At 41.6% G+C, this 26,840-nt stretch overlaps 1 protein-coding gene across 1 annotated transcript; it reads right to left on the bottom strand.

Moving 5' to 3' along the window:
- Positions 1-852: 852 nt before the first annotated feature.
- LOC140351095 (transmembrane protein 150A) lies at positions 853-26,735 on the bottom strand. Its single transcript, XM_072436757.1, has 8 exons — positions 26,497-26,735; positions 25,416-25,714; positions 20,824-20,871; positions 19,891-19,977; positions 17,197-17,264; positions 9,264-9,391; positions 4,035-4,212; positions 853-3,410 (listed from the first exon to the last, which is right to left on the bottom strand). Exons 2-8 carry the CDS (start codon positions 25,478-25,480, stop codon positions 3,157-3,159), a joined length of 828 nt encoding a protein of 275 aa, XP_072292858.1. The 5' UTR covers positions 25,481-25,714; positions 26,497-26,735; the 3' UTR covers positions 853-3,156.
- Between the last annotated feature and the right edge of the window lie 105 nt (positions 26,736-26,840).

Here is a 26,840-nt window from a genome sequence, read left to right as displayed (position 1 = left end):
CCATTGTAGAAAAGGCTTCAGTTGTAGTCATATGGACTCAGTTAGAAAAAATAGACGTTTCGACTCTCATCCAAGAGTCAAGGTCTTTCTTAAGAAAGACCTTCTTTAAACAGAAATGGAGGGCTAAGATTCAATCTTCCTGGTATCTATAATGGGTTACTGAACCCCTGGAGAGGTAGAGGACCAGGACATTCAGATGCTAATCAGGTACTCAGGGTGGGTGAGCCAGGGTCTCACAAAGACAAAGAGGATTCTAATAGCCCATTAAGATTCTGAATAGGCTAGCTCGGTAGATACAAGGGGGGAGTTTCTGTTGAAACAAACAACTCTTTCTACTTCAGGAAGGCTCCTCCCAATGGGCGGGTCTTACCACAGAACAGTATTAATATCGGAGTTCTCGACCTAAATTCTGTTATTGACAATGACTCTTGGATGAGAGTCGAAACGTCTACTTTTTCAAACTGAGTCCAGATGACTACAACTGAAGCTTTTTCTACAATAAAGAAAGGTTAAAGAGAACTGGTGCTTGGGCTGTTTTTGGTGAGTCACATTAGTATTTATACAGTATTATAAACTGCTGAACAGTTAGAGCAGCTGCCGAGGGCCCCAAGAGCTGCATTGCCCTTTAGACAACTGAGTAACATTAAAGAGTGTTCTGGAGGACCACCCAGTCCAAGGCTGGTCTAGTGGTTTCAGCTCCTACTATTCTTTCCTCAGTGGATGTTTGATTGCAGTGCCATGTCGTGAATCATTAATAGTTAAGCCCGAGTCACAGTGAAGAGGCGAGGGGCCCCTGAGGGCTCGGACCGGTACCGGGATCCAGACTGGTTCTCTGACTAAAGAATCAAACAGTTTATTCAAAACATTTATTTATTGAACATTAAGGCATATAGACATACAATCAAGTTTAATTATAGATTTCAAAGCTTCCATGTCTTTGGTTTTACAAAAGTAAGGCACGTAGGATCATGGGGACAGTTTACACGTCTGAAAGAGGTTAAAACACAAGCTTTCCTTTAATGATTGCAAAGAATAAAGGTCACAATATATTTCTTTAACTATGATTACGTGAGCAGAAGCGCCACTCTCCCTACGCCTCTGCCCTGGAATGTTTAGAATGTAGCTTTGCATGAACATGATTATCAAAAATAATCTATTATATTAATGCTGCGAGAACAGAGCGGCAGCAGCTCTACTTCTACGAAACAAATATACACAACCGACAAGGTCCTTTCAAGAGAACTGCGAGTTCATTCTGGATGAACTCTGGCTGGTGCTGGATCACTTTCCTGAGTGCAAACATCAGAGGCAGGTAAAAGGAGCATTGAGACAGCTCGTCAAAGCATGTGGCAGTGACCATGTGCGAAGGCAGCGTTCTTTAACCATTACAAGACATTTTACAGGCCTTTTCTTTCCAGTCATTGCTCTTAAATACTCGGATGAAGAAAATAAAGATTAGAAATGGTCAAGACTATTGCTTGAAGTGGAATTTCGTGTGACAAACATGAAAACACAAAAGTAGGCAGAGAGAATTTGGATGATTACACAAACTACTGCTGTAACGTTGAACTAATACTGATAAATCGTTATCATTCAGCCTCAGAAAGTGACAGTTTACCTCCACTAGAGGGCTCTCAGCCAGCATCTACTGGCCTAACATTCTGAATAAAAAGTATGTTTAAATGTCTCTTTTAAATTAGTTATTCAATATAAAATTATATTAATATTAGGACGCATGACAACAGCCTTATAAGGCTTATACGCTCTGATGTGACGACATTGATTCTGTCTCCATCTAATTAGATCCAATTCAAGTTCAATTCCAGAGAGAACACTTTAAAGCCTGTGTAAAGGACCAGTGCGACGGACAGACTGGTATTTGGCACATATTGTACAGAAACAGGAGTTGGACTGGGCCCAGGGCCACACGACTTTGGCACAAACCTGCAGCATGTGGCATAAAAGGAGTAAAACTGCAGCTACTCGATCTGTCATTATCGACAATTTAAAAAGCTTTGTCATCAGCGTGTTTAAAAATGGAGGCAAATGTGAAATACCAGAACACATTTCAATAACTGACTGACATTAGATCTAAATGCTGATTATTTTAAGTCTTTAGAACAATAAATAGCACTAGCCAAGGTCAGAAATGGATGAAAAGAATACTATTTTCTATCCTTTAACTTATATTTGAGCTTCACAAAATGTATAATTTGTAGTAAATATGAAATATATCTGCAGACAAAATGAAAAAAAACTATTGTGGGATCAACATTTGTGGAAGTATTTGTCCAGGAACACCTAAAACTTGTGATATTCTCTTCATAATGACAGTAGTAAAAGCCTTTAAACCAGGCTCTGACATCACTCACATGTGTCTGATGCTTTTACTTTGCCAAAAACACCTATATCGTTCATATTTTGTGATATTCTGAGATGAATCCCAGTTTTTTCTATTAAAATCACATTATGTCCCACTTCACTTTTGCACCAATCCGGAATTTAGAATGTTTTGGTTTAATATACAGTAAAGTAGTTTGTCCATCTATTGTACACACGATCAAACCCTTGATATGTCCACACAGAATTTGACTTGGATATAGAAGATCTTTCATGAAGCAGCATTATGACACTGGAGCCTGGACGGACCAATCAACACAAACACACACCCACTTGGCGCCACACTTGTCCAGCTTGTTAATGTAAACCCACTGTTTCCATGGTAAATAGTGTACAGTAATTGTCACGGCAGCATATCAGCCAAGAACCTGCCGACGTAAAGCTTGTGTTTGGTCTTCACACTGTAGAAACTTGAGAGGATCATTCTCCCATGACTGTTGAGAATCATTTGTTCAGCTTTTCGTCGTGACTACGGTTAACGTCTTAGAGACATTTATTGCATTGCTCCTCCGTCTCACGCGTTCACACGGACTCTGTGGTGAACACTGTGCGCTCGGCCGACCAGCAGCCGTCACGGTTTGACTGAGAGTCCGCTCAGGACGACGGCGCGTGTCGCTTCAGAAGGCAACGCTTTGTCTTTTTTTACCTGCCGTTTCTCCGAGATGAGAGCAGAGGGTGGGGGCATTTTGGTTTTCAACTTGTGCGAAATGTGCAAAATGCAAGCGAGTGAGTCAAAGGCACGTTCCAGCGTCTGTGTTACAGGATGGACAGGCTCTCGGGCGGGAGCGGGTGCGGGTGCGGCGGTGGTCCCAGGGCGTCCAACTTATGGTCTCTTGAAGCGGAGCCCAGGCCTCCTCCTCGGGCCAGCACCGCCATAGTGTCGCCCGACATCCTGGCGAACTCGAAGGCAAACGTCCCGTAGAACAGCATGATGATGACGCAGAAGACCCACTCGAAGATGGCCGAGGCGTGCTGCAAGACGAAACTCTCCTGCACAAAGAAGATGCCGCCTGGAAACTGGGTTAAGGACTAAAACCTCTGAAAACATGACCATTCGGAATGTTATTAACACTAATGAATCGCTCAATACCCTTTTGTTCCTGTGGTTAGGGATATACAATACTTCTAGTTCTTTGTGACCTAAACCTGTGACTCGGGACTCAACTTGGACTTAAATGCCAGTGACTCAGGACAGAACTTTAAGCTTCTCCTAAAATCAAATAAACACTTTCTTTATATATAGTTAATACACTTTGCTTAACTTTACAGAAACAAACTGGAACATGTCCCTCTCCACTTCTCCGTCTCTGTGACCTGGACTTCTTGAGCTGTATTTGGTGATGTGGTCTTGACTTAAGGCCAAAGACCCGAGAATGAGGAACATTTTGATTTATGGAGTCCTCAGATCTGTACTGAACCTTACTACTTCTCCATTCCACGTGTAAATTAGAATACAATGTTTAGTTAAAGCCTCAAATGTCAAAAGGTCAAAGTGCGAGTACACGAGATGTGCTTCATAAGACAACAGAGGCTGACACACTATCCCCATGTGACGCTCTGGTTCACATGAATCTTATGGGGCGTTTAGTCATGCATGTGTGATGTCATGGAAGGGGGCGGGGCCTGGAGGATACTGAGCACCAGGGCCACAAAGGCCAGCAGCGTCATGGTGAGCCGGAGGTGGCCCACGTAGTACTCGCCCTGGGTCTTGGCCAGACGATACGTCAGCGCAGACTGCAGACTCACAAACAGCATGCTGGTGGGGAAGGCCACGCCCGCGCCCACGTAGTGCAGCACTTTAGCATTGTCCACCTGCCACAGACACAACACAACACCATCAAGAACAACACTGACCGCCTGGACACTGACCATGAGCACATGGGATTTACTTCATGCATGTTAAAAATACTATTTTTAATGTATTATTAATGCGTATTAGTCAACGTTTTCATGCAGAGTTAACTTGTGGGCAGATGTTAAGTGTCATTTCAACTTTAAATCTACAAAAAAAAGATAAAAGAATCTGAATGTCGGCAAAGAGTAATTTTGGTAAACAACTACTTATTTAAATAAAAATATTAAACATGCACAAGTTTGATGTCCTGCAGTGTGAAAAATACAATTCTAATAGTTACAAATGTTTCCTTAAAGAAGCAACAGTCATATCATTCATAATTTTAAGCTAGACAAGGAATTCATGTTCTGTTTTTAAATACTGAAAATATGTAGTGGATATGCTGAAAAAATAATAAAAAGTTACACCTAAAATGATGGAACGCTTGTTATTGTATGATTTGAGTATTTTTGTACAACGACAAAAGACAAAGACCCCCGAACGTCAAGTATTCATTTGAGAAAAAACTGTATTTCATATTCTTTTGGGATTCATAAAATTTCTGAATCTATCCCAAATATGCTCAAAAGTACATGCAAGTGTCCTCGCTGGGTTCAAGTCTCCATCAGTAAAAGGACCATGAAATAGACTAGAAAACTGCAGCAATATCGACCCCGGTCAATGCAGATCTCCAAAACTATTCTGAATTATGATTTTCAATATGTTTCCCACTTCCACCTCACATTGTTACAGTTTGAACAGTTTAGACCAAGTTTGAAAGCCGTCAATATGAAACGCCTGAATCCCAAATGACATGCGGTCACTGCCCTCAGAAGCGATGTCCTCTTATGTCCGAACAGGGTCCCAAATCTTAACAGGACCAAGTGAAAAGGCCAGAGCACTTTCCACACACACTATTTACTGAGAAATCAACAGAGAAAAAGGAGAAGGAACAACTGCAGTTTAAAGCTCTTCTGGGAGTGAACAGGAGAATTCTGAGAAGAGGAAAACGGCAACAAAAAGGATACAAAACAATACACAGGAGTGAGCTGGAAGTATGTGACAATGTCACCATGACACTGCAACTGTGTGTGTGTGTGTGTGTGTGTGTCGGACATGTGGCAGTAGTGTGTTGGTGTGCAGTAGTGTGTTGGTGTGCAGTAGTGTGTTGGCGTGCAGTAGTGTGTTGGTGTGCAGTAGTGTGTTGGTGTGCAGTAGTGTATTGGTGTGCAGTAGTGTGTTGGTGTGCAGTAGTGTGTTGGCGTGCAGTAGTGTGTTGGTGTGCAGTAGTGTGTTGGCGTGCAGTAGTGTGTTGGTGTGCAGTAGTGTGTTGGTGTGCAGTAGTGTGTTGGCGTGCAGTAGTGTGTTGGTGTGCAGTAGTGTGTTGGCGTGCAGTAGTGTGTTGGCGTGCAGTAGTGTGTTGGTGTGCAGTAGTGTGTTGGTGTGCAGTAGTGTGTTGGTGTGCAGTAGTTTGCGCTGGATTTAAATACTTGAACTTCAGCACAGATCACACCGGCGACAACAGGACTTATTTTTGATCAAAATGTGAGTGGAGAAGAGAGAAGATTCTGGTCAGCTAATGTTAGCACACACGCTGCTGTTGCCATAACAACATGCTGGATTATATTCACTAGCACATGTGCCACCACAACATTGTGAACATGGCTTCTGTTCAGTAGTTTGAGTCTATTGAGGCACAACATTCTAAGAAGAATGTTGTGCAAACAAACTTTCAGCCTTTATAATTCACTGTTAAGAGGCAGATCAACAGTAAATGTTGCTTAAACCCAATTTAAACCCAAATTAGAATGAATTTTACATTGCTAAACATATTGGCAGTTATATCGGCCTTTTATAGCAGGAGCAGGAGCCGGAGCAGGAGCCGGAGCAGGAGCAGGAGCAGGAGCTGGAGCTGGAGCAGGAGCAGGAGCTGGAGCTGGAGCAGGAGCAGGAGCAGGAGCAGGAGCAGCAGCTGGAGCTGGAGCAGGAGCAGGAGCAGGAGCAGGAGCAGGAGCTGGAGCAGGAGCAGCAGCAGCATCATACAGTATGGGGCTGTCACATTACTTTATGCATGTTTCAGAACAAAATTTGAGAACATAATCAACAGAAGAGTCTGATGCTCAGATCCATGACTCAGCTGTTTCTCGTGGGTCCTGAGGTCGCACTTGACCCTCAGCTTGATTCTGCTGATGTGGCTTGATGATTCAGCAAGAAGCATGCGATTAATTCATTCCTATAGAGGCGAGAGTGACCTGGGCTTTGATTAAACACATGAATATCAATGATGTGCACACAATACTGAGCCTCAGACAGCAGCAGTGCAGCGCTGTGGGACAAAGGCAGAGGTGGGAGAACATCAACTTAACGAAACAAGCTCCAACTCTCACTAGATTTGTCAGTTGACAGTTTACAGGAGAAAAGGAAACGTGGGCCCTTTCTCAATCCATGTACTTGTGCAAATTGTTGCTCAAGAAACGACTGCCTGCACCTCACAAGTTCTGTTCTCATTCAAAGTTTGCTGGAAATCCCCGGGTGAGAACTTGCTCCACCCGTTTTACCGAGGACGCATCAGAGGAGACTTGTCCGTACTCGGCTCAGTATATTTCCCACAATGCACTTCATATAGCGCGCGCACTGGCAGCTGATCACTTGGGACATTTGTCTAAGGACACGGGATGCTGGGACATTGCCAAGTCCCTATGAACATTGTTTAATCTGTGTTTCACCGTCGCCCCTTGAGGCAACTGCTGCTGTGATTTTGGGCGTTTTGGGTGTTACCAAAAATAAATTGAATTGAATTGATAATGAATACAATGCTATGTTTGGAGTAGGCTATCCGTACTTAAAATTATTTAAGTTGCATAGAATAGTTTAGAAACAGAGTAAAGGAATAAAAACAGTATAATTTCTGTTTCACCATTTATTTATCACTAAAGAGAGAAGGAAGTGTCGCACACTCGCCACTGTATTACGGCTTCAAACTGTTATCTACCATTTCTGATAAAAAACAACAATGTATTCCTTTGTATTTTAGAAAAGTAACTGTATTCTGAACACCACCAGATGAAATAAGAACTCAAATTTGAATTCTGAACAAGTATTTTCAGTAGAACATTTGTCTTCACTTCAACACTGCACCAACACTGAGTACCCTGGGTATGTTAGCCACTAAAAATGTATGAATGCCCCAATAATAATAATAATAATAATAATAATAATAATAATAATAATAATAATAATAATAATAATAATAATAATAATAATAATAATAATAATAATAATAATAATAATAATAATGATGATAATGATGATAATAATAATAATAATTATCATCATCATCATTTCATATAAATTGCAGTTTACCCGTTTAAAATCAAACTAAATCACTCAATCAAAATGGTCAGGACAAAATTGGTATTCTCTAATATGACAAACAAAACCTGGCAGTAATCTAATATAAAGAAAGAAAGGTCTTACATAGCATATTGAGGCTCAGATCCATGAACTATTGTTACTATTGTGATATTTTAAATGCTAAATATAATTCTTTCTATCGTATATTGAACAGTAAGTCAATATAGTAATTATCAGGACATAAAAAAGAAAGAGGATGCTGAAAATTGTCCATAACTGTCCATAAAAGTGCGGCCTCACACTGACGATGTGTAGTTTGTGTAGCTTCTCTCCACAGCCGTCCTGCCAGAGCCTGATGTAACGCACCAGTCTACGGCTGGTGCTCATTACGCGGGCGAGTAGTAAACATGTGCCACATACAGTATCACGGTTTAGGATCTGCAGAACGCCCTCGCCATGAGCACGGCGGGAAAATACTTTGGACTAACTGTACTCGGTGCCATCTCCGTGTTGTGCTGCTCCGAGCGAGTCCAAAAACCTGATGATTAATTTCCCCCTCAGCCCTTCCCTGTTAAATTCCTCACACTTTTTTTGCTGAGCCGAGGTCCCGGAGGGGAAACGGGCAAAGAGGAGAGCACGACCTTTAGCATTCCCGGACAAATACAGTCTGTTAACCTTCGACACTTCCATACATTTCAAAACAAAGTGCGAAAAACATGCAAGAAGCACAGAGAGACCAAAAGTTCCAAGCTTCTGTTTCCTTGTGTTTTGTTGCCGCTGCATCCGACACTTTCTAAAAAAAAAAAAAAGAAAATGCAAAGAACCGCCTCATTGAAAAGCCTAAATATTTTGCTCCCCTAAACACACAGGCGCATGAGCGAGGTCGCATGAGTTTGAACTTGAAGACATTCCTTTAGCACAGAGAGGACGCTGTGTTTAAGCACAGAAACACACAGCTCAGACCGTCCAGTGGCTAAAATGTGACCATCACAAGAGCAGCAACGATTCACTGACTAATCGTGACTAGTATTAAGAAATAATGGTGATTGTATTTTGAGAATCATAATATGGACAATACTGACTCAAAAAACACATAGGAAACAAACTTTTATAACAAAGACAGTGGCATTATTAAAGTCTGTATGAAAGGTTATCTGATTTTTTGTAATTATGACTTAGTTTGGTGGGATAGAACCTGTGGGAAATATTTATCATAGTTTATCCTACCAGTTAGGGAAGGAATTTTGAAAAATAGAACTTAAATATTAGTAGTGCCGAGTTCTAAAACAGTCTGTGATGTCATCAATATGTGACAATTAACACTTAACTGACGATTTTCGGACAGTTTAAACAATCATTTAACAAAATGAAGGTGTTATCAGGTCATATTTATTGTCAAATCATATCTATTGTGTAATTTATATAGATTTTGACCCTTGTTTGCAGTATGGTTGCTAGGTAACAGTTGTGGAATTACCTCTACCTATGTCATGAATTAGAATTGCCAATTTTGCCAAACACAGTCTGGACGGTGGAAGGAAGAACCCAAACATGCAGACTCCACCCAGAGAGATCATGTGATGTTGGCCTGGCCCGGGAATCGAACTCGTGATCTCCTCCAGATTGTGAGTAAGTTGTATGTCGTTTGTACCATGTATGAAGCGGTGGCTGTTACCTGGAAGTTGCCGACCATGATGAGGCCGGCGGCACAGATCCAGCCGGTGGACAGGCTGGCCGTGTTCAGCACACAGTTCTGGTGCTTCTCGATCACGTGGGCGTAACGCAGCAGCACAATCACCATCACTGCAACAAAACACACACTCAAGTTGGGTTGATTTTGAGACCACAAAATAGTTAAAGACATTCTTTAAAAATGCAAAAATAACCATCATGTGGTCTTGTACTAGTTCTGATATCAACCCATATCAGTCTGTCATTTGTGTCGTTTATTCAATCCAGTATCTAGTATTTAGTTTCAATATGTTCTCGGGTCAAATGCAGAGAACACATTCCCGCATTATCTCGATAACGTTTTTCAGATGATGTTTCAACAATGCAGCCGGAATGTGCTCAAATGTGTCTGTAAATGTTCAAGTATCAAAAATAAATGGGCCAGAAAACTACAAAAGTACAGAAATCTCAATATAATATCCACCTCTGTGTACTATGCACGTCTCAATGGATAAACTTTTACTTTGCCAGAAATGTTCCACAGTATGGAATTTAACATATTTATCTCCATGGAGAGACGCACCATTAAGCCAAATTACAGGTCAGATCTGTCAAGAGGCGAGCCACTTCACAAGAAGACGTTTTTTGAGGTATTTAACAATAAATATACGTGTACAGTACATGAAATTTCCCCACTGTGTGGACTAATAAAGGCTTATCTTATCTTACTTGTATTGACTAAATACCACACAGTCACATAGTGCACCTTTAAGTATCAATCTGAATCCTGTTATTGATTGATTTTGTACCAAAATTAAAAAACACACCATAGTTCTCTTTCATTTTACCGTGTGGTCTTACAACTGCTAAAAAAAAAGTTTTTTAAATAAAGCATGTTAATACTTTGTCAACTCAATATCTAGTTTCAATACTAGTTTTGGTATTTATTGTAGTATCTGGGAAGTGGGCATCTACAAGGTTATTATAAGACCTCAGTATGGCAAGAATTCCTGGCTGGTTATTTTTGGAAGAAATAGTCTCCCCACTCCGAAAGTCAGTCCAAACACTCCTTCATTTGTTTAGCCAAGAAAAACACGTGGGATTCTGGGAGCGTAGATTCCCGGAACTCAAGACCTGCGCTGCAACAGGGAAAGGGCAGGAAAAGGCGGGAAAGTGGAGGTATTGGTGCATGAGAGCGAGGGATGAAAGGAGAGGGGGAAAAGGGGGGGAAAGTGGGCTGAGAAGACCCAACGCCGAGGTATTGTAGTAGTATTGTGTAGCGGGGCCTTTGCCTTTGTGGGCTCCTTAAGGCGGTGCTTGATGAGGATTGTCTGGGGTAAAGGGAAAAGCAGGACGCACACGGGGGGGGTCCGGGGGGAGGGGCTTAGGAGACAAGGCGACACGCGGCGACACTGTTATGTAGCACACAGTAACGCTGAAGTGTTGTTACTGTGACACTGGGTAATGAGGTAATACTCAGAATATCGAAAATATCGCAAAAATGGACAGCCAGGTTTAAATATTTTGCTTCCTTTTGTTCAAATTTTACTGTGGATTCCAAAAACATACATACAGGATTTTGGATATCTCATTTTGTATTTGAATGAACTAGATATGACTGAAAATGTGCGTAAAAATGCAAATTTTGCTGATGTTTTAAAGTGAAGAATTCAAGATATAGCAGTAATAATTATAAATCAGGCTTTTCTTTTGAATTAAATATGAACAAATCCTTCTGTCCTCTTCATCAGAATCTTGTTAAGTCTGAGATTGTACGGTTTGGGGTCTACTTGGAGCTACTTAAAGATCTGGAGAAAATAATCTTTGTAGTTAAAACGTTTCTATGGATGCAAGTGGATTCAATGAAATATTTTTTTTAAATGTAGGCGCAGATTGGACAATGTTTTTGTTTCCACATGAAGGTTTCTATATTGAGAGAGCAAACCGATCTATAACAATGTAGGACTGAGGAGTGTCTTTGAGGGCCCCCGAGGATGGAGCCAGAGTACAATGAGTGGCTTTATCTCCGGAGCCAAAGTCAACGCGGAGACGAGCTGCCACATTTTAGAGCTCAGATGTTTAACATTTAGCGCAGCGGTAACAAGACTCCTCGAGACCGGGACAAAACCAAACAAAGGCCCTTTTGAAATGCCCTTGGGTTACATAACAGAGCTGTCCAGTGCTAGTTTTGTAAAAGTAAAACTCACAACATTGTTCAGCTATTTTTAGACCTGACAGCGACAGGAGAAGGAGGAGTGATAAGGGGAGAAGGAGACAGGACCGGATCTTGAGGGGCCGAGGTGAGAAAGGTGTCCTGTTTGCCTGGATTTGTTTTATAGTGTACTTTACTGAGCTAATCATGAAATGTAACATGTTGTAATGAAATGTGTACTTTTATTACTGTTGTTGTGCATTCACCTGCCCATGGACTGCAGAGGAAAAGTAGCAGGAGCTAAATCTGGTGCAGATCATCTTTTCTCTTGAAGATTAATGAGTTTGTACATGGTCCCTGACAAATAAAGACTAAACTAAATTAAACTAAACTGTATGCACTGCAGCATTTAAGATACATTCTGCTCTTCCCAGGTACGTAGCATTGAACTGTAACGCAAGTACATCCTCATTTTACATTGTTGTAAAGTGCAATGTGGATCTAAAACGGCTCAGTAATAGAAACATGTCCATTGACTTCCTGTTTAAATCTGCAGAACTGACAAGCCCCGCCTCTTCATAGTGGAATTTCACCGTAACAAGCAGCACATTGTCATTTGTGTTTTTATTTTTGAAAAGTAGCTAAAGGACATTTTAGAACTCTATATTTATCACTTGGAGTTTTCATTCTTCAAATAATTACAACTACGTATAGGGGCATGGGCGGGGATAGGGGGAAGGTGAAAATAGGACTTTTCTGAGCACACGAGTCTCAGTAAAGACAAAACAGGATTAACTCAAACATGCAAAATACAACTTTAAGTAAACTAATGATGAGGAAACACTGTTGTAAAAAGGTTGAAAGCTCATTAAAGTTGAGTTTGCATCATATTATGTCCCTTTGAAACAGTAAACTTTCATTTAACCAATATTGCCTGGACAATGACTGAAAAACATACCATATTTTCCGGACTATAAGTCGCACATTTTTTTCATAGTTTTAGCCGGGGTGCGACTTATTCTCCGGGGCAAATTATATGTGATATTATTTGATATTTTCACACTTGCAACCGCATTTCATACTCCAGTGTGACTATTATGCGTCTATTATGCATTTTTTGGTTGGTGCGACTTATACTCCAGAGCAACTTATAGTCTTGAAAATACGGTAGATTGCTTTGGCACAGCTATTAGCATCGTCACAATACTAACATTTCAAACTCAATTTTGATGCCACAATAAAGGAAAACACTTATTTTTAGACATTAGACAGCAATCTGTTGGCCCTGCCAACAGATTGCTGTCTAATGTCCAGTGGACATTAGACAGCAGTGGTCAACTGTCCAGGGTACACCCTGGACAGTTGACCACTGTCCAGGGTGTACCCCGCCTAAGGCCCAAAGTCACTTGGATAGGCTCCAGTCAACCGTGACCCGAAAGGGAACACGCGGTAGAAAATGAATGAATGAGACAGCGATTTCTGACACAAAATATCTGTACTTTCTTTGTTACTATGTGGTCTTATACCAGATATGATAAACGCTCAAGAGCATACTAAATCTGCTCAGGAAAGGTCACATTTTGTCCTGTTTGACATATTGTCAGTGTGAATTAGTATTTGGATTTCTTTTGTCAACCCTATTACATTGACCAAAACAAAACATTTCATAAAGTCCAAAGAGCTCGGTCGTTTGTAAAAGGGCTCCGCAAAATGGAGCTCATGTTGCTGAGGAAACGGAGCTAACTACTTTTGTTATTGGATTACGTGTCTCCGGCAGAGCGCCTGTCTGACTGTGGAACCCGCACACACACACACAACCACAAATGCTGGAGTCTCAGGGTTAAAGTCTTGACATTTCCTAATATATGTGTGGATCTTCCAAAAAAAGAACATTTCTGTGCACGTCTATACGGCGGGAGACGGTCTGTGCAGAGACTGTGGTCAGGTCATCCTCTGAGACAACAATGGAGCACACAAACAAAGCGGTTCTCAGGCGTCAGTGGCGTTCTACTAAAGCGAGCCCTCACCAGGTCACTCCGGTGTTTCACTCTGAACAGGAAGTGCGGGAGAGGAAACCAAGACCGCAGCGCTCTCTACCACATGAGCGGTTATAGGGGTGGGGGACATACAGAGATGCCACGATGATCAGGTTCAAAGACAATTGTGATTATTCACGTCACAATATAAATGTAAGAACCAAAAAAATAATAAACGTGACACTTTTAGATGCAAGATTAAGTCTTTTTTTGTTCTATCTATAGTCCAAAAAAATCAACTTAAATGTATATTACCTTATTTATCTGGCTGTTTTTGTCAAATTTAACTTTCAGAAAGCTCAATTTTGTAAATCCGGTCACAAACGTGAGGAACAGAAACATTTTACCAGTGGTGGGCCGTCGGGGCAAGCAAGGCCTTCTCTGCTAGCCTAAACACTTTCCTCTTGGTTGCACTGCTTCTGCCCCAGGTTCAGATTTGGAGGCTGGTCTTTAAGTTAGATCTTTTATCCAATCATATTCAGCCGTCATGTGTTGCCAGGGATCTAAAATCTGCCGAGGCCTTCAGACCTCAACAGAGCTGGTGCTTGTAGCTAAAAGTGAATGGAAATGAAAATGATGTGTCAACCAATCAGCTTCAGAGTTGGCTCTTGTACGTCTGCTGCTGGCTCCTGAGCAACAGCATGCATCACGTGCACATCTTTTGATTGGATCACCAATATTGAGAAGCAGGTCCTATGGGCGGGGCGCTGCGAAACCTCACAAACTCGAGGAACGAGGAAACTGCATTTGACAGACACATTAATCCGGACCCAAGCCCCAGACCCACCACTGCATTTTACAATAAGAATAAAAGAAAAGTTAATTATTTCACTGTGGTTTGGTCACAATCTCTATAATCTTTTCTCAATAATCATGACACTATTTGATATCATGACATCTCTAGTGATATTTTGACAAAAATGTATCTTGATAACATTATTTAGGCAATATTTTGACAATGCATCAAGAAAATCTGCAGAAATATCAAAATACAACCAAAACAATTCATAGTGTAACAGATAAAACTGATGCTCCCTGATCTTCTGTTACTTTATATGTCAAGCAAGAACAACCTTTGAATATATATTTCACTTCAACTTGAGATACTCCTGTAAAACCTCATCCGACTAGAGGTGGCAGATGTGTTGAAAACATTTAAAATTGCCATTTTGGAGATCAGTATATTGGACAATCAAGAGATCTACAGGCCTGTTTAAGCACATTTATCATTGCAAAGTTAGGGGCGTGCGATAGCGACAACAATGTATATCTCGTTAAAACATGTATTCAAACATATTAGTTGAGGTTTAAAAATGCATGTAAAATTCATCAGAAATTTGCTGAAATACGTATCACATTTTTATAACATAACCTTTTTATTTTTATAATCGATTCTTGTAGCTTTTTTACTATGAACTCAATAAAAAAAAATAATGTTCCCATCTTCAAAACAACATTCATGATATGACCTCAATTTTGATAAAGTATTTTTGGACATTTAGCACCATTTAATTGGTTTTCCCAAAGCGATAACTGCACCTGACTTTACCTGAGATGACTATTTAAAACACTTATAGACCTGAACATTTATATAAATAAAAAAAACGGCTTTAATTTCGATCAAACGGAGCACACTACAAAGAGAAATAAAACTCCCTCATGAGATGGAGGATCAATAAACTGGGCCCACAGTGCGCCCTCCCACAGGGCGTGCAGAGGAAGAATGTGTGCACTGTCCAATCAAAGCTGAGAAAGTACAGTTCAAAGAGTCTGCTTTTAGTCCAGACAGGGCTGAGCATGTAAGCACAATCTAATATCAAAGAACAAATCAATAGGCCAAGATTCTGAGACGTGATTTCAATACAATGGGCCATTGTGGAGCGACTTGCCAACTCAACTTAACCTAGTTCTGAGACACCGAGAAAAGCCTTTGCAGCAGAATTAACTTCTGTACCGACTTTTGGAATACAAGAGGATTGAGAGGGAAAAGTGCAGACAGCTGACCTAAAGAGAGGTCAACTGAGGTCATTCACAAACAAAATGTATAATGTAGTAAAGAGCCAAGATGTAACAGGGTACATACAGTGGCAGGCATCATCTGAGATGGGTTCAACTGAGGACATTAAGGATAACTGAGAAACTGAAATATGACACACAAAGAGTGAGTAGAAGCGCCACAAGTAAACAGCTGTTTCAGGACCACACAAGGGCACATCACAGGCATTTTAGCAGGAAAAGAGGTTAAAACTGTACAAATAAGGGTGAGGACACACTAGACCACTTTAAGAAAGATTTACGTATGATTTTCAGTTGTGCGTAATCTAACTGATTAACCAATGAAAAGTCAGAACCACAACAGCCTAAATAAGGCAAGGCAAGTTTATTTGTAGAGCACATTTCATACACAAGGCAATTCAAAGTGCTTCACAGCAGGAAAATGTATTAAAATCACAAAGAAATGACAGAAACAGAAATACAATAAAATTAACTAATTCAAAACAATTGAAGTCATAAAAGAGAAGAGTGCAAAGAAAAACAAAGCTAAAGAAAACTGTTTTTAGCTAAGATTTGAACATTGTCAGAGTAGAACTTGTTTCACATCTTCAGAAAGACTGTTCCAGATTTTAGCTGCATAAAACTGAAACGCAGATTCTCCATGTTTAATCCTGACTCTGGCACCAGCAGGAGGCCGGTCCCTGAGGTCCTCAGAGAAATAAAGCATTCATACATACATACATACATGGTATAATTATTATAGACTAGAAATTAGTTTCTGTAGAATATTGATTGTATTTTGTAGGTTAGAAATGTCTTCAGTTGTTAGTCCGAGTAGTGTGGACCTGAGATTCCCCAGCTTAAAGAGTGACATTCAAATCCAAAATCATTTGTAACTGATTCGTTCCAACAAGTAGTCCACGTAATGTGCTGTAGTCTCTGTTTGTCCCTGGCTGTGGCTCCAGCGTACCACACGGTGATGGAGGAGGTGAGGATGGACTCAATGATGGCCGTGTAGAACTGCACCATCATCTCCGCTGGCAGCTTTGCTTTCCTCAGCTGCTGCAGGAAGTACATCCTCTGCTGGGCCTTCTTGATGAGGGAGCTGATGGTGAGCTAATGCTATATGTTAATGCTATATGTTAATGCTATATGCTAATGCTATATGCTAATGATATATGCTATATGCTGATGCTATATGCTGATGCTACATGCTGATGCTACATGCTGATGCTACATGCTGATGCTAGCTGCTGATGCTATATGCTATACTACAACTTTGAAGAACCCTTTCAGAGCCACTAGACGTGCTCAGTTTGATCACTCATGGTAAGTAACAGCTCTTTGTGTTCTTGATCCTTGTTCATCTACTCCTCCTGACTGGACCTTCTTGAGGATTTTTCCACAACGAGAGCTAAAAGTAAAATAGCCCCAAACCCTTTTGTTCCAGTGTGCCACACACAGCAGACAAACAAGAGCCGGCGCCGCTGCCACAGCTGGGAAACATTAACCAGAGCAGGGCACAGCTAATGCAGGAGCAGCACGTGAAGGCAGAGACAACAGCCGCTCGAGTGCAGCTGTTTCCATGTTATTCTGTGGTCTAGGGGCGGTGGCAAAAGTCCCAGTTTCAGTTTTGCACTCGAGATTTGCAGTTTTAGTTGTCACAAACCTGTTAACCACAGGGTTTAAGGCCCATCGCCCACAAATGTGTGAGGGCAGCAGTATTAAGTGTTATGCTGTGGATGTAGTCTTACCCATGAAGGAGCCTGTGCTGCAGATGAGGCTGAAGAAGCAGCTCTCTGGAGGAAGAGTCCCACATTTACTGCAAGACAACAACAAAATGAGTCCAACTATAAATCAAAGTGAACTAAGGATTAGTTCTATTGCATGAAAAAGCAAGCACTTGACTCTGATCCTTTCTCTCTTAAGGAAGAGTCCATCGAAGAAGAAGGAAAGGTTTTTCACTTTTAAAGAAAACAATACACAAGTGTTTTCAGATATAAGTTGAAAAGGGGACAAATAACATAAGACTGCTGTTCTTTCTGCTCATTCTTTGTGTCACTGTATGCAACTGATATAATGCATTTCATTTGTTATGAATGGAAAAAATATATATACACAATTAGCTCTATAAGGAGTTGGACAGTTCATTCAGCAGTAGGTCAAACAGGCCCTGCAGCGCACAAAGCTCTATCAGCTGACTCCAGTCACACATTCTTCATGTCATGTTCAATATCAAGTACACACAAGTGCATACAAGCCGCTGTAATTTATTACTCCAGAAGCACAACGATAAAATGTATTTGCATTTCCCAAACACCATTTACATGCTCTCGTCTGATTGAAAAGAACAGTAGGAGCGTGAAGGAGGTCAATGACTTTTGTTCACAGACAATGGAAATGAAACTATATTCTGATTCTCAATGTTTGATTAATTTGAAAATGTAGTAAAAACGTAAATATAAAAAGTAATAATTTGAAAAAATAAACGAAAGGGAGCAAGAATTAATCATAATGTAATAATGATTATCCTATGGCGACATCCACAATCGAGTCATATTCTCATATACAAAACACATTATGACTGATTTGTGATTTCTGCACCCAATTTGTTCCATTAAACATTAAAATCATGTTCTACACTTTTTTTTAATAGTGTCTTTTATATGTAAAAATGCATAATGACAGGTTAGGTTAGATGATTGTGTTAAAGATTCCATTAAAAACTGGGCATATTTTACAATTTTGGTAAAGTTTATAATGTTGCTTCCTGGATGAGCATGAGCAGCAGATGTGACATAGGTAGAGGTCATTCCACAAGTGTTAGCTAGCAACCATACTGTAACAGTGGCAGAAATATATATAAATTACACAATAGCTATAGTTTGACAAATAATACCTGATAACGCCTTTATTTTGTTAAATGGTTGTTTAAACTGTCAGAGAAATGTGTCAATTGTGCATAAATAGCTTTAGAACTCAGCTCTACTTCCTGTAAACTGAATTTCATTACATACACAATTTTCTCCACAAACTGCCTCTTGACTGACAAATTATCCCACCAAACAAAGTAATAATGACAAAAACATGAATCAAACGCACAAAACATTTTTACTAAATGCTCTGATAATCATTTTTGCCTAACTTTACACATGTATTGCAATATTTTAAATTCAAATATATCATGTTTTATTATTACTTTATAAAGAGGATTGATGGCATTATTAATTCATCTAATGAATTAATCAAAAATGAAAAGTGGCTGTAAATAGCTTTTGTAGTAAAACTAGGGGCACTAAAAGGAGATCCATCCTCTTTCACCTCAGAGTCAGACAGGATATTTCAGCCGAGTTATTTTCAGAATGTTCCTTCTTAAAGTGGAGAACATGGAAAAACAATGGTATCGTTTTCCTGTTTGACTGAGAGGATATACACAGACATACGGGCACACGGGGGGCACACAGGGGGCACACGGGGGGCACACAGGGGGCACACGGGGGGCACACAGGGGGCACACGGGGGGCACACAGGGGGCACACGGGGGGCACACAAGGGAAGCACACACGGGGGGGGGACACAGGGCGGACACACGGGGGGCACACACAGGCACATGGGGCCGACACATGGGGGGGCTCACGGGGCGGACACACGGGGCAGACACACTGGGCAGACACACTGGGCAGACACATGGGGGGCACACACGGGGGGCACACACAGGCACACGGGGCGGACACACGGGGCAGGCACACGGGGCAGGCACACGGGGCAGACACACGGGGCAGACACACGGGGGGCACACGCGGGGGGCACACACAGGCACACGGGGCGGACACACGGGGCGGACACACGGGGCAGGCACACGGGGCAGGCACACGGGGCAGACACATGGGGGGCACACACGGGGGGCACACACAGGCACACGGGGCGGACACACGGGGCAGGCACACGGGGCAGGCACACGGGGCAGACACACGGGGCAGACACACGGGGGGCACACGCGGGGGGCACACACAGGCACACGGGGCGGACACACGGGGCAGGCACACGGGGCAGGCACACGGGGCAGGCACACGGGGCAGGCACACGGGGCAGACACACGGGGCAGACACACGGGGCAGACACACGGGGGGCACACGCGGGGGGCACACACAGGCACACGGGGCGGACACACGGGGCAGGCACACGGGGCAGGCACACGGGGCAGGCACACGGGGCAGGCACACGGGGCAGGCACACGGGGCAGGCACACGGGGGGCACACACGGGGGGCACACACGGGGGGCACACGCAGGCACACGGGGCGGATACATGGGGGGGGCTCACGGGGCGGACACACGGGGGGCACACGGGGCAGGCACACGGGGCAGGCACACGGGGCAGACACACGGGGCAGACACACGGGGCAGACACACGGGGCAGACACATGGGGGGGGGGCTCACGGGGCGGACCTGATGAGAGGGACGTTGTCCAGAGTGCAGCACAGAGCCGGGCCGCTCTGCAAATACAGCTCCTCTTCACATGACTGGTTGTACAGCCTGGAACAGCAAACACACAGAGAGACCACAGGTCACATCCACAACATCCACAAGTGTCACGGCCTGTCACGGCCTGTCCGAGCGCTGTCCGAGCGCTGTCCAAGTGCTGTCCGAGCGCTGCCAAAGCACTGCGTCCACACAGCGGGTTACAACAGTCCAGATTTTCTGACCGAGCACCAACAAAGAGAACGTTTGACCTTCTGAGTAGCACAGAATCTAAACCTGGTCTGTAACTGATGTGCTTCTAAACAAGGACGACAACATGTTACAAAACACACATTTACTTTTACGATTATATAAATGTGATTACAGAAACCTATTGTGCTTTTGTCTGCAGTGTAGTTACAATCTACGACATCCGTCTTGTCCTCTTGTCCACAGAGGAGTAAAGATGAATCACAAATACAACAAAACTATTATAATGTGGTTAAAAGCTCCAAAACTTCTCCTTTAAACATCATCTAGGCTTTTTCAGAGATACTTGTATACCGATGTTTATACTGATAGTACTGCTACTGTTGTATTGCCTCTTAATGCTCTTTAAATGCATTTAATTTTGTGTAGCACTTTAAGATGTGTGTGCAAATGGAAAGTGCATTATAAATAAAAATGTTAAGTGACTGATGGCTGTACACATAATATTATGAGTGTATTATGATGTTATTAACGACTCTTAATCTTTTAGGACGTTTTATGAACACGTTGAAGTCGTTTAAGAGAGAGTAACCACATATTGGCTGATACTGGCAGCTACTCAAAGATACACAAAACACTGTTCTCTGTACTTGGAAATGTCTGGCCTTTTCTTTGCGTTTGTACATCACTTTGCAGAATAGTGCGACGTACCAGTTATCCACGGGGCAGACGTGCTGGTTGTACAGGGCCATGGCGTACCTGCAGACAGAATACACAGTGTTTAAAGTACTCACATCCTGACCAGTTGTGCTAAAACTGTGCGCCTGCTAAACGTGTTCAGCTGAATCCAGAGCGCTCTTATCTCCAGCTTCATCTTCGGTCAGGCCCATGACCACAGACTAAACTGGGGCAGTGCCGTTCTCCTGAAGGATTGTTACGGGTTTGATGACTGCAAAAAGGAAGCGGACACGTTCTACAGACTTTTGTCAGTCCTGGCATGGGATGAGCATCTGACAGAGACGTCTTGTTATTTAATATTAAAACAATAACCCTCCGACTGAAGGTTTCAGAACTTTCAAGGGGAATAATATCTATATTATATTACTCTACTCTACTAATTACATTCAAACTAAATGGGAAAAAGAGCATAATTTTGTTTTGACTGACGAGAACCACAAAATCACATGTTTGGAGAGGATTCTGTTGGAAAAATGTGCTTTTTCATAACACCATGCTCACTATTCACAAGGAAATTCTGACTGTTAGAGCAATCATCATGTTTATATTTTGGCGACGGTCCTCTTTGGGTAGCGGTAGAAAATGAATGAAAAAAATAAAGTGCTGCAGACTGTTTTTGACATCTTCATCCCACTCAATTTCAGAACTTTGTATTTGGGCCTCAAAACTCCAGCCATGGACACAATCAATGGATATCTTTGGAATGTACTCCTGGAGTCAGGGAAAAACTCAATCACTAAGAAATGGATGGCATAAATTGCACCGACATTAGTATTGACTTTGTGTTCATGTGCCTTAGTTTTATCTGGTAAGTCTGATATTCTTTTGTCTTGTTCCGTTTATTGTATTTGTTAAGTGTTAAAAAAAAAAAGAGAAGAAAAAAGAATTATATTAAAAACAAAAAACTAAAAGAAGTACACAGGCATGTTTGTACCAGACAGAAATCCCCAACTATTGGACTAGACGTCATGGGGGAAGCAGTGGAAATAAAACGTGTGGCCAGCTGAGGTTCTTCAACTTTTCCATGGCTTTTGGGGCGTATATTTGGTCCCCTCCCACAATCAAAATCGAGCGGCTCCAGGACAGTGTCTATATAAAGCCGGGGCTCTTTTTGTATGTGAAGCTGCAGCTCTGGAAACGTTGGAGTAATAATAGGTTTGTTTACTGACTTAGGCCTCTATGAAATGCAAAAGTTATGGCTGGGGATAATTATATGACTGGAGGCATCCAATCGGTGGAATCTACAAGGTTTTTCTGTTTATCATCGAACAAGGAACGTTTAACAAAGATTTGTATGGAAACATCTGGTTTGAGTGCAAGAGTTTCCATTAGCCCAACAAACAGAAACCAGAGAAGGATGTAACAAATTAGGAGACTTTATGCTGGAATTAAGAACAGAAAGCAGACCGTTTTATCTAAATAAGCAGCTCACGACACACAGAACCTGTGCAGGGAAGCATAAGTCAAAGCGCAGACTCAGCACGGCCGATGCAGAGTTCACCACCAGATGCTGAAGGAGCGCTCCTCTTTCCGCCTTCTGCTGCACAAAATGTACCTAACAAGCCTCCTTTGTACGCGTGACTTACGTAACAACACATTACATCCAAAAAGACCCTTGAATGCAAAGCTGGACCATGAAAAATGAACCACTTATATATCGGTCAATCTCTTTCTTTTCAATAACTAAATCAAATATCTTTCAACAAAAACAAGTGCCATGTAACGAGACGGTGTAATCCCTCATTTGTCCAATGGTCAAAGGTGGAAAAGGTGAAAAAGGGAGTAGAGTTCAAAAACATAATCAACGGGACTAGATTTTGTAGTCTAGATTTAACACAAAACACTCATCAAACATTGCATCCTCCAAAGTCTGAACCACATGCTTCAACTTGATAAAAAAAGCCCAAACAGATCATTGACTATTAGACATGACAGACTTCATACCAGACTTCTAACCCTAACCCTTCAGATGGTGAACACTTACAGAAACGAACACCGGAGGGACTATTGCTGTCACTGATGTCACCACTGCGTTTGGGGTCGACAATATTGACAAAATGTACCTTTTTTACATCGCCTTGATTACAGTAATTCAACAATGCATCAGGAATGTGCTAAAATGTGCCTTTAAAAATCTAGTTTTAGGTTCAAGTATTGCACAAAACATGAATGGACCATACAATTCACTTTACACACGTGTTTGGGAGATTTCACTAGAACTTTCTGTCTCTAAAGGACTAAAAATTAATAATACTAGTAATAATTTTCGCAATAAAAGAAGTCATTTCCATTCAGCCTTTACTGCTTTTCTATTTTTCATCTGGCTGTTTATGTCAAGTTTCCTTTCAGGAGTTGTGATGCGTTAAGACGACGAGAGTGAAAGAAAATTATGGATCAAGTCCCTCATTAATCACAATTCAAATCTATCTCCACCTAAAATTTGACACTGGGACGCCCTGACCCCTCGCCTGCAGAAATGGTAGCATGCGCTGACCCTCACAAGTGTGGCAGTAAACCCCAGCTGTAAAGTGGCAGGTCTGGTAGTGCGAGGCCTGTATGACTGTGGGCCATCTGTCCCTCCCGTCCCTCCCGTCCCTCCCGTCCCTCCCGTCCCCCCCGTCCCCCCCGTCCCCCCGCGGTGCATTCCTCCTCAGTCTCACCGCGCTAATAACAGGGCACACTCTGAGCTGTCGGGCCCCCAAACCGAACCGGGACGGCCCCTTCCTTCAAATGCATGTGCCCAATCGACAGGCGACACATCCAGCAGCACTTCTGAGCGGATCGTCTCAGCCTCCTGGAGACACGTAATCCATATGCAATCACCATGGCTCCCTGGAATTCTGGGTAAATATGCAGCGCTGCTCTCATGGAGACGGAGAACCACGACCCAAGCAGCGTTCCATGTCCTTGAACACTGCGCTTCCTCCGCTTGTGTCGGGACGCTTTACATTTTACTCCATCAACAGCGTAATAATGACATCAGCCTCATTCTTAAAGTCCACATGACATTCCTCGTGTTTTTCTAATTATGACTTAGTTTGGTGGGAGACAACCTGTGGAATCTGTCACAGTTTTTCATCCGTGAAGTAAAGACATTTTGAAAAATATAAGCTCAAAATGACATGAAGAAGCGCTTGGTTCTACAACTGAATCCCTCTGTGATGTCATCAATGTGCGACGGAGACAATATACATTTAACTGACACAATTTTCTGAACGTGTAAATGATCATTCAACAAAATAAAAGGCGTTACATGGTATTATTGTTTGTCAAATTATAACTATTGTGTAATTCATATGGATTTTGGCTCTCGTTTACAGTCTGGTTGCTAGGTAACAGTGGTGGAATTACCTCCAAGTCATATTTGTGCCCATGTCCAATCAGGAAGTACAATCATAAACGTTACAAAAATGGTTAAAACTGGGAACGAACAAACAAACAAACGTTTCATCAAATCTGAAATATAATAGTGTTCAGTACGTTTTAGTGAAATGTGTGTTCATTTCTACACACTGAAATACAGTTTTATTAAAGTTATTAACTATTGTTTATTTATGATTGAGATAAAGTCTTGTTATATTTACACTCCTTATATTGAAAAAGTGATTGAAAAAGTCAATACTAATATTACATTTTGATACCACACGGACTATAAAAACATGCTCTAAATAAAAAGTTCTTTAATAGTCTTATATTAGCTCTGATCAAAATGAAGAACATTCCAAAACTATTCAAGTATGTCCACCTTTAATTCCTTATATATAAAATAACAAAACTGCTTGAAGGTTCTAAAAGTATTGAACATAGCCATAATTTATTTGTATTTAATTTTATGACCAGATTGCTCTTCTTTTCATTATTATTTTTTGTAACTGTATGTCAGTGATAATGTCTTTTTATAAGTTATCAAATGAATACATTTTTGAATGGACAATTTTTAACGTCTATTAACCCTTGTCTGTATTTTTAAGTTAATATTTCTTATGTATTTGAGTGTAACGTCCAACTGTAAGAAGTCTTTTGCTCAGATACAGTTACACACAGGAGCAAACTGCTGCGGTTTCCTACTGCACAATATATCGCAATCAAATACAAGTTCCATTATCACATCGTAAAGGCTGCAATTATTTAGATAGTACAATGTCTTTTTACAGAAAATCTTGTTGAACCGGTAGTTTAAACCTCAACAAACGTGTTCTTGAATTCAGAGGGTTGTATTAGTTTACATTGCCCACACCTAATAATAATATCACAATTTTCTGTTCTGGAGATATGCAAGATTAGAATATTTAGTATGATGTCTATTATTAAAACGATTAAAAATGATCACAAAAACTGCTGATTGAAAATAAAACTCACCAAAACGTCATTGAAACAAGGGCAAACAGTGACATATTTGCGCTATTGTAATTAATTTTATAAAAGGTTAAATTTGAACCTTTCTATGCATTTTTAAATCTAAATATTGGAATCACAATCGCAAAAATTCAGATTGTCAGATAAATCACAAACAAACAGATTGTGAACAACATTAAACATGGTCAAAAGTTTAGAGCATCACTTACACGACCCATATCCCGGTGATGGTGAGGACCGGCAGACTGACCGGCAGAATCATCCACAGAGACATGTTGGACGCTCTCCTCGTTCACACTCTCCTCCTCCAGCGGCTTTCCCTTCCTCCCTTCCTCCTTTCCTTCCTTCCTTCTTTCCTTTTCCTCTTCAGCCAGCCCAGCACTGTACGCTCCGGTAGCACTAACATTTAACTCTGTGACATGTGCAAAGACACCAACTGATTCATGTCTCTCCGGAGGCAGGGCAAAGGCTGCTGGGATACAGGACCGACAGATGTGCCCTTTTGTTGCTGTGGGCAGAAAGGAACAGGAGTTTAGGGAATTATTTACATCAAATTTTGAGTATCTGGCTTGTTTGTGACACTTTCTCATTTTTCTACGTAAGAAACATCAATAGCTTTGTTTACGTGCACACCGGAAATCTGGTCATGATTTGATTTCTGGAGTGATCAGATTATTGAACTGTCATGTAGTCACTGGCTATGTTTACATGCAATCTGATTACCATCTGATTCAAGGACCTTTTGTATGTTTATTTAAATGAATGTAAAATGCTAAATCTGATGTGAATAGCCAGAGGGGCCATGATCTGCTGCCAATCTGATGTGAGTAATCCGATTTTTTTCCCCATTTTACATTACCAAATACAAGTTATTCTGAAAATCCATTGACTAACTAACACATGTCACCAGGTGTTGATTATCAGATTTATTTTGTGCTTGTAAACACACCAAAAATCTGATCTAATTATTGGGTTATCGGATTATTCTAGAATTAGTAATCGGATTTCTCAGGGTTGTGTCAAATTACTCTGTGTTCATTGTCATTTACAGCACAAACATATGTAAACTATATTTATTTCAACATTTAGTGACAAAATGTTACTTTTAAATAAGACTAGAACGTAACCCAGGATTGGATTCAAGTCAAAAATAGAGTTAGGTACAATGTCACAGTAGATGTGTTTTTGCGTGCTCCTGGCAGACTCCATTTCCATAATGTAAATATCTGTTTCCACTGGTTTCTTGGCGAACAGCAAACATCAAAGGAAAAACATGCGTCTTCTCCTCACCTTTCCTCGTTGCGCTTTCCAAGTTTATTTTACTTTCTCCACTAAATCCATTCCCCAAAACTCCGCGATCGTCCAAATCAGAGCCGGCGCGCGCGGAGTTCCCCGGGTAAAAGTGTTTCCCAGAGTGACAAATACAGGTTTTTCCAGCCTCCGGAGGATGAGCTCCCGTTAGCCGCTCTCAGCGCTCAGAATGGGGCACGATGTGCGCGCGAGCCAGCGCCTCCGCCACCGCCACGAGACACGAGACACTCCAGCTGTGTCGCCCCGCCCCCCGGGCTCGAGGAGACGGACCGCGCTCGGGTGCGTTCTGTGACAAACACCGTGTGCACCGGCGGGAGCGGGGA

Source organism: Eucyclogobius newberryi, unplaced genomic scaffold (assembly GCF_026437365.1).
Source record: "Eucyclogobius newberryi isolate DKJ021-1_F unplaced genomic scaffold, fEucNew1.0.hap1 SCAF_8, whole genome shotgun sequence".
Classification (NCBI taxonomy): domain Eukaryota; kingdom Metazoa; phylum Chordata; class Actinopteri; order Gobiiformes; family Gobiidae; genus Eucyclogobius; species Eucyclogobius newberryi.
The sequence above is the reverse complement of the archived record's forward strand: the minus strand, read 5'-3'. Positions and strand labels throughout refer to the sequence as shown.